This window comes from Chaetura pelagica, unplaced genomic scaffold, assembly GCF_000747805.2.
Source record: "Chaetura pelagica isolate M959 unplaced genomic scaffold, ChaPel_1.0 scaffold50, whole genome shotgun sequence".
Taxonomy (NCBI): Eukaryota; Metazoa; Chordata; class Aves; order Apodiformes; family Apodidae; genus Chaetura; species Chaetura pelagica.
Window position 1 is genome coordinate 8,484,775 of NW_009952366.1, and position 9,186 is coordinate 8,493,960.

At 36.0% G+C, this 9,186-nt stretch overlaps 1 protein-coding gene across 1 annotated transcript in view; it reads left to right on the top strand.

Moving 5' to 3' along the window:
- The window catches only part of ACTR6 (ARP6 actin-related protein 6 homolog (yeast)), a 13,073-nt gene extending 4,264 nt beyond the window's left edge, over nucleotides 1-8,809 (top strand). Inside the window, exons 2-11 of the mRNA XM_010008079.1 lie at nucleotides 297-414; nucleotides 2,126-2,194; nucleotides 3,554-3,677; nucleotides 4,327-4,462; nucleotides 4,553-4,609; nucleotides 5,289-5,387; nucleotides 5,581-5,659; nucleotides 6,349-6,520; nucleotides 7,448-7,586; nucleotides 8,378-8,809. Coding sequence (XP_010006381.1) covers nucleotides 297-414; nucleotides 2,126-2,194; nucleotides 3,554-3,677; nucleotides 4,327-4,462; nucleotides 4,553-4,609; nucleotides 5,289-5,387; nucleotides 5,581-5,659; nucleotides 6,349-6,520; nucleotides 7,448-7,586; nucleotides 8,378-8,507 — 1,123 coding nt within the window. The 3' untranslated portion in view covers nucleotides 8,508-8,809. The remainder of the gene's footprint in view (nucleotides 1-296; nucleotides 415-2,125; nucleotides 2,195-3,553; nucleotides 3,678-4,326; nucleotides 4,463-4,552; nucleotides 4,610-5,288; nucleotides 5,388-5,580; nucleotides 5,660-6,348; nucleotides 6,521-7,447; nucleotides 7,587-8,377) is intronic.
- Nucleotides 8,810-9,186: the final 377 nt, after the last annotated feature.

Here is a 9,186-nt window from a genome sequence, read left to right on the forward strand (position 1 = left end):
GGTCGGTCCGCGGGGTGGGAGGTGCCAGGACGCAGAGGAGCCGCCGGCGCCTTCTCTGGTGTGCTGGGGGCAGGGGATGGCGGGGGGGTCTGTGTTGGTTCCCCAAAAGGTGCCTCATCTGCACTGGAGGGGGTAGAAATTAGGAATTTCCCTTGTAACTTTTTCCAATAAATCGATCGAAACCAAAACACAGCAGCAAAATGTTATTGATAGTATACTAGTTATGAAAGGAGTGTAAAGACAATTATTGGTTCATATAACGATATATATATATGAAACTTCCCAATCTTTTCCAGCGTTATTCCCAACTGTCAGTTCAGATCAAAGACTGCACGCTTGAAAACCTTTACAGCAAATCAACTGGATGAAATTAAAGATCCTTCTGGTCTGTTTTATATCCTCCCCTTTCAGAAAGTAAGTGAGATATCTTGAGTTTAACATTATGGCCAAATGTAAATTGGTGTTTTAAGGAATACATTTCCTACAATGTGCCCCAACTGCAGGGTTGTATGTAGGTTGTACGTATACAAGAGTCAAGTTCAGCAGTGTTAAGTTTAACAAACAGTCATACAATCAGATTTTTAAAAAGATCTCTTGAGTTCAGCTGTTACCCCAGCACTGCCAAGTCCACTGCTAAACCATCTACATGGCTTTTAAATATCTCCAGGGATGGTGACTCAATGACTTCCCAGGGCAGCCTGTTCCAGTGCCTGACAACCTTTTCACTGAAGAAATCTTTCCTAATATCCAATCTAAACCTCCTTGGGCTCAACTTGAGGCTGTTTTCTCTCATCCTGTCACTTGTTGCTTGGCAAAAAAGACTGACGCCCACCTCACTACAACTTCATTTCAGGTGGTTGTAAAGAGTGATAAGGTGTCCCCTTGGCCTCATCATCTCTGGGCTAAACAACTCCCGTACCCCCAGATGCTCCTCAGAAGCACTGTTTTCTAGACCCTTCACCAGCTTTGTTGCCCTTCTTTGGACACACTCCTGCACTTCAGTGTCCTTGTAGTGAGAGGCCTAAAACTGAACACAGAGCTCGACGTGCAGCCCTCACTAGTGCCAAGTACAGGGGAACAATCACTTCTGCAGTCCTGCAGACCGCAATATTTCTGATACAAGCCAGGATGCTGTCGGGCTTCTTGGCCACCTGGGCACACTGCTGGCTCATATTGGCTCCTGGCAACTTACCAATCAGAACCCCCAGGTCTCTTTCTGCAGAGCAGCTTCCCAGCCACTCTTCCCCAAGCCAGTAGCATTGCCTGGGGTTTTTGTGACCCAGCTGCAGGACGTGGCGCTTGGCCTTGTTGAACCTCATACAGTTGGCCTCAGCGCATCTATCCAGCCTGTCCAAGGGCCCCTGCACACTCTTTGTACCCTCAGGCAGATCAACGCTCCTGCCCAACTTGGTGTCATCTGTGAACTTGCTGAGACTGCAGTTGATCTCCTCATCCAGATCACCAATAAAGATACTAAACAGAATTGGCCCCAGTACTGAGCCCTGGGGAACATGACTTGTCACCAGCTCTCAGCTGGATTTAACTCCATTCACCATCATTCTCTAGGCCCAGCCATCCAGCCAGTGCTTTACCCAGTGAAGTTTATGCCCATCCAAGCCAAGAGCAGACAATTTCTCCAAGAAAATGCTATGGGAAACAGTGTCAAAGGCTTTACTGAAGTCCATGTAGGCAACCTTCACAGCCTTTATGTCATCCACTAACTGGGTAACCTGTCATAGGAGGTCAGGTTACTCAGTCTTTCATAAATCCATGCTGGCTGGGCCTGATCACCTCGTTATCCTGTACATGCCACAAGATGGCACTAAGGATGATAACCTCCACTAGCACGGAGGTCAGATTGACAGGCTTCTGTCAAAGAGAAGAATGTATATAGGAAACATAATTTACATAGTTTTTGTGGTACAGTAATTAATATTTGTAGCGTTCTTTATCCTATGTAACATGCACTCCTTGGCATAGAAATGTGAATTTAGATGGTTTTACTCTCAATTTTTTTATATTACCATTCTGTCAATCACTTGACATGTTTTGTATCTAGTGACTTTTAAAGCATGATTTTGTTTTCTAAATAGTGTAATTTATTTTTTTTTCTAAATTCCTATAGGGTTACTTGGTGAATTGGGATGTCCAGAGACAGGTTTGGGATTATCTCTTTGGAAAAGAAATGTATCAAGTAAGAGGCTTTTTTAAATTACAGATCTTGTGTAGCTTACATACTGACTAATGGAATTAACCTAAGTACATAAAATATTAAATAGAACCGGTGAATTTATTGTCCTCTTTGAAAGTGCCTTCAATTAGAAATCATAGGGGTTTATTTTTTACAAATTGAAGAATATTTTTATGTAAAGCTGTACTGTAAGAATAAAAATATATTTAAGTTGTGTATTCATACTGAGTTTGGTTCACATATGTTAAGAAATTCATATCAATATAATTACAGTTTAAATTAGCAAATAATAATAATAATAATTACAGACAGAATGTGGTTTAGAGATCAAGAAATTGTTGATATAAAAGAGCAATGAGGTGGGTCTGTAGGCCGAAAGACACACCCATTAAGTAACCACCTTTGGATAACCATTTCCTGCCTATGAGTAGGTTGAGTGTATAAAATATAAATAGCTGATACTTAATTTTTCTTATTTAGCACACAAATTTGATTTAGTATAAGAAGTGCAGTAAGGCTTCCCTTATAATTTTTCTTTTAAAAAGGTATTGTTAGGTATTAGGAAAGTTTTTGATTTTTAATAACACCTAGGAGGCAGAATTGTCCTAGGAGTAAAAGTACACTTCAAAATAGCATAGTCTCCATACAGAAAAATATGCAGTATTGGCTTTTGATACTTAAGTTTTCATTTCAGTTTTGGAACTAGATTCAATTCAGTCATGGTTTTGAGGAGAACTGTTTATTCTTTTTAATGAGTGAAGGCTTCAGAGAGATACAGCTGGTAATATGTTTTAGGGCTGTATCCAGTTACAACTGAAGTAAGATCTCTGAAGTCCTCTCTAAAGGAGTTTGAGAGATCAGTAAATGGGGAAAGTCCAGAATCTTTTGCTGACCTCACTAGAGGTCACTGGGAGTTTTATTGCTGATTCTGCTTTGCACAGGGCTTAATCTTTGGTTATTACATAGTAATTTTGTGATGCAAGTGCTGGGCTGTTAAAGAGACTTACCTTTCTGTAATTGACAGCATTAGTGTAAAGTATCTTGTGTTAGTATTGTATAGTTCCTTTATGGATGTGTCTTCAAAATGCTGGATTACAATTTTTAAAGGCGGTAACAGGAACAGAATAGGTATGAGGGTGTTCCTTTCTGGTATGTTTTACCCACTAATTTGATAAGGTTGTATCACTGCTCGTGAAGGCTTAAAAAAGCCCTAAAACTTTCAGAGCCTAGCTTCCACAAACAGATGCAGCAAGTGCTAGTCATGTCTTCAGATGTACATCATCTGCAGCTGCTGCAAGATATGGTAATTGAGTATTAATAGCTAAGTTTTGTATAATAACAATCTTGATGTATTTTTCATAGGTGGATTTTGTAGATACCAATATTATTATTACCGAACCTTATTTTAACTTCACTTCAATACAAGAGTCCATGAATGAAATCCTATTTGAAGAATACCAATTTCAAGCAGTTCTTAGAGTAAACGGTGAGTCTGTCTCCTTGTACTTCACATTTATTATTTATGTATTTTGAAGTTTAACCTTGAAAATAAATAAATGCATATGCACACATGTATATATTAAGAGTTTCATGGTATACAAATAAAGGAAATCTGAGGAGAGTCAGGGTGATGGATGGGTTTTGAAACAGGATTGCATTTGAGAAAGTCTGCTGAAGCCTTGCATGAAGACCTTGATAGCTTTCCCTTTTTTTGGGGTGTGGTGGTAGTTTTTTTGTTTGGTTTTGTTCCGTATTAGCAAGTAAAATGCAGAATTACAATAATGTAATGTATTGTATCTTAGAGGGAATGTGTAAATAACATCATAAACCTTCCTAAAGATGATTGGTCATAGAATACTCCTTCAGATAGGTTTGATAAATTGTGGTCCGATCAGTTGGCTTGGACTTAAGGAACTTAACATGGACTGGAACTCTTGAGGAAGAATAATGGGGGTATACACAGTATCTAATTTTATCCACTATCAAAATGAATTAATGTGTTGGCTGTAGTATTATGTATCAAGGTCTTGGAAGTCTAAGGCATTTAAAATATGAAGCGAGTACATTTGCCTAGCAATATAAATTTTAAAACTTCATGTTCAAATAAAAATTGAATAAAGCTTTCTGCCTTTCAGCTGGAGCTCTTAGTGCACACAGGTATTTCCGGGATAATCCATCTGAGCTATGTTGTATCATTGTGGATAGTGGATACTCTTTCACACACATTGTACCTTATTGTAGAAGTAAAAAGAAGAAAGAGGCAATCATCAGGTAAACTGGTATATATTTTCTAGACAAATTGCTTGCTATGCCTGAAGTTAATAATGACAGAATTCCTTGTGTGTTACTCCTTTTCTGTAGGATTAATGTTGGAGGAAAGCTCTTAACCAACCATTTGAAGGAGATCATCTCTTACAGGTAAAACATGCTGATAATCTCTTGAGGCCTGGTATGAAATGAGTTAGAAGTTTGTGGTGATATTCTTAACTGGATCTGTGAATTTTAAATTAAATTCTGTTTGAAAGAGAAGGGAATGTTTGTCTGTCATAATCTGCTAGTTGACATTTTGAGCTTAAGATCAAGATGAATTAAGATGAGTATAAGGCGTTAGTTTTTAAATGCCAGCACTTGAAGCTGCTGAGATTACCTGTGTGCTCACAATTATACAAGACCTTACATATTTTCTGAGATGTCTCAGTAGACTATCAGTCAGTTTGCTAACTGATTCTGTCAATGCCACAAAAAAAAAAAAATCAACAGGATCAGCTTTTTGTTAGGATCCTTTAGTTTGAAGCTTTATCTAGGTAAAGGTCTTTGACAGTAGAACTAATTGCAGGATTATGGCTATACTTGTTATGAAAACAAATGCAAATGCAGATAGGTGTTTGTTTTTGTTGAACTGTGAATTATGAAAGTATTAAACTCCAGTAGGTCAGGAATGCTTTTGTAAATTGAGTACAAGTTGTAGATATTGAGACAGTACTTTTCTGCTATTTGAAAATTATGGTTGCTCATCTCCAGTGGAAAACTGGACAGGTAATGCTGATACTTAATTGCTCTCAAACTTCTGTGTTTTGTTTTGTTTTGTTTTCCACAGACAGCTACATGTTATGGATGAAACACATGTAATTAATCAAGTGAAAGAAGATGTGTGTTATGTTTCTCAAAACTTTTACAAGGACATGGACATTGCCAAGTATGTATACGATCGTACTAAATGTGAAAGTTGGTACTTCTGTTAATTCTATTTGTACAAATAAAACCATACCAATTCCATAAACCAATTGGAAAATTGTCCAATTTAGTCAAAGGAAGTCTTGTCAGCATAAAATAGTTGGGATTTAGAACTTTTTCTTTATTCTGTTGTATTTTACATTCTTCTTTTTCAGATTGAAAGGAGAGGAAAATACTGTAATGGTAGATTATGTTTTGCCAGACTTCAGCACAATCAAAAAAGGATTTTGTAAGGTAACGATAGTATGTATTTTGAAGTATTTATTTGACTGTTGCCCTGCACAAGTCTAGCAGAGATGTTAAAAATACTTTTTTTTTCCCTAATGCTTTATTTTTATTTATTTTTGTACTATGCATTAATTGGTAAAGTTTAGGAAGTTGAGATGAAAATTATATACTGTTTTTCCAGCATTTTATGTTCTGTTATTTAATACTTGTAGCTTTATGTACTTGTGCTCTGTCATACAACGTATCCATATAATTATTGTTTGTTTGTTTGTCTTTGAAGTTAAGCTGGAAAGCTTAACAAAACAAAGCTCTGCTTTGTTACCTTTTTGTAAGCCACTCTGTATTTCATTTAAATACCCTAAGAGGTAGAAAGTTCCAAATCATGTTACAGAAGAGCCTGAAAAGTCTTCATACTAATGAAGAGAATTGAACAATTTTTTTCTTATTTACCAAGTTCATCATAGTTTCAAAAGCAGTCCCAATATTTTAAGTCCACTCTAGTGCATACTTACTTTGCTTCAAGGAAGCCAACAGTTGATAAGAGCAAAGTCACTTCTGATTTAATACCATACCTTAAAAGATTTGTTGATAATACAGCTTAACGTAGAATACATTGCCTGTCTCTGCAGTACAAGGAAAATATTAGCTGACTATCTTTTCTTAAACAGTGACTACTATTAATGTCTTTCATTTAGCCAAGAGAAGAGATGGTGCTGAGTGGAAAATACAAGACTGGTGAACAGACACTTCGTCTAACAAATGAAAGATTTGCAGTTCCAGAAATACTGTTCCATCCTTCTGATATTGGTATTCAAGAGATGGGAATTCCTGAAGCCATTGTTTATTCTATTCAGAATCTACCAGAAGGTACAACCTAGAAGTATTTTGAAAAGTGGGGGAAGCACAGTGGTGGTGTTATTTTGGGGTTTTTGGATATTTTTTAGTTCTTGGTGTGGGTTTTTTTTAAAGCATGCCAAGTGTCTTGTCAGTACTCTCAATATGACAGTTATTAAGTTGCCATGAACTGTTCTGTTTTCTGATGTGTCATATACTCTAGAATTGATTGTCTACAAGATCCTCTGCTAGGCAACCACAGTTTTGTGGTGATTGATTCATTGGGTTCTATTCTTTTTTTCAGTTAATTGCTGTGTACTTATTTCTTCTTACCATCTTTTTCTAACATGACCTATCTGTCTTGGATGCCAATGATGGAATACACTTGAAATTCCTTTTAGTTGTGTTTAAAACTATCTTTCTTCAGAAGAGAAAACAAACTCAGGAGATAAATTAAACTGACCTAACTCAGTAATTTAAGAATCAAAGTATAAAACCTTTCTGACTCTGTGTTTCTCAGAAGTAACACTAATGCTTTCATTTTATAGATGATGCATATGAAAGTAATGTTATTACTACAAAGATGACTTCCAAAGGTTTTATGATACCACATAAGTATGGCAGCATTGAGGCTTTTATTCTGTACTCTTAAAAAAATTGTATCATTTAAAATCCCTTTCAAAAGGGAATTGTGTTAGCAGACCTGAAATGTAATTGACAATATAAGAAAACAGTAGTTATCAAAGCCAAATTCTACAAATTACAAAGAACAGGAGGTAATTTATGACTTTCTTGTATTTCTCAATGAAGCTACTTAACCAATGTGATAATTAAATTATAATTAAATTATTCTATGCATATTTCTTATTTCTGTTCCACTTCATAACAAAATTGGGGGAAAAAAGCCTTTCATCTCTAAATAGATATTCAGTCTCTAACTACAGATTGTTCATTTTACAGAAATGCAGCCTCATTTTTTCAAGAACATAGTTCTGACTGGGGGAAACACCCTTTTTCCAGGCTTTAGAGATAGAGTTTATTCTGAAGTTCGATGTCTTACTCCAACTGATTATGATGTTTCTGTTGTTCTTCCTGAAAAGTAAGTTTTAAACTGTACAGAACAAGCTTTGTCCTTCTAGCAGAACAAACTATAAAGTACAATTTATTTTGCTGATTAAAAAGATAGAAGGAGTAAAGGGGTTAATTTAAATATCAGGTGAACAAGAAGGGGTATGTTAAATCACTGTATTTTTAGACAAACCGAATAAATTAGAGAACACCTGATTGCCCTGCACTTAGGATAATAAAGTTAAGCATATAAGTGTTTTCAGGATCAATCTTTTTATTGTAAACAGACAAATAAGACTGTATTAAGTAGATACATAGGTATGCAAGATTAGAGTTTAGTCTTTTACTTAGAAGAATTTTCGGCATCTGAATGCCACCATGTTATTATTAATGTAGCCTCTTCAGCAATTTGGCAGGGGTAGTAGTAACACCTTTGCAGAAAGACAATATACAGCTGAAACAAAACAAGTATATCCTGAAAGTAAAAAAAATCTTTGTTGTTGTAAAAGTATTATTAATGAGTATTTTTACATATTATTAAAAAATCGTCATGTGCACAAAGTAAATACAAAGACATCTCCACTTCCAGCCCACTTACCTCCAAAGAGGCACTTGCTTTTTATAAAAAGCAAACTCAGTTAGCCCTGCTAAAATATCAAACTTTGTCTAATAAATTGTCTGGAGCTGGATGGTTTGATTTAGCAATCAAAAATACTTTTTAAAATAGGTATGGTTAAGTAAAAAGTCTTGGAAATCATCACTGCTTACTTCCATTGAAAATGAACATACACCTGAGTGACAGTAACTTTGTTCATTTTTCAGCCCCATTACTTATTCTTGGGAAGGTGGGAAGCTCATTTCTGAAAATGATGATTTTGAAGACATGATAGTAACTAGAGAAGATTATGAAGAACATGGACACAATATCTGTGAAGAGAAATTTGATATATAGATACTGTGGTTGGATTAATTATTTTTTCATTGTTTTATGCAGAATGGAACTCTGAACTGCAACCTGTCGTCTGTCAGTTAGGATTGTGTTTTAGCTTTCCTGTATTTAAGTGGGTTGGGAAAAATTAATTTTCAGAGCTTAAAAATACAAAGTTTTACAAGCCTAATACTATGAAATATGTTCATTGTAATTTCATTATGTTCTCATCTTTTACTGATAGTTACATTGTATTGTTACTGCAGAAAACCTCAATGCATGAGGCAATAAAGATACTGAATGCTTGTACTGGTGTGACACTAATACATAGTGAGAAGTCAAGATTTATTTTTTTTTTTCCAGACATGAAACACATCTCAAAAGAGCCCTTTTAATTGGGCTGGTGATATTCACTGCTCTCAGATTTGCAGAATATCCTGTTCTCAGCTGAAGTTTCATATTCCTTCTATTGTCTGCCCTTACATAAAACCAGTAGGCATACTTAACGCTGTACACTTGCCTAGCTTGGAACAAAGAGCACTGAATAACCTGGGCAGTTGATGGCTGGGATCAAGCAGAAGCTTCACTGGATTTCATGCCCTGCCACTGGTCCTTGACAAGCACTACTGTCACCTTTTGAAAAATGGTTCTTTGTGATGATTTGTGATCTAAGGGTACTGGATGTAGTTCAGTGGTCAGAAGG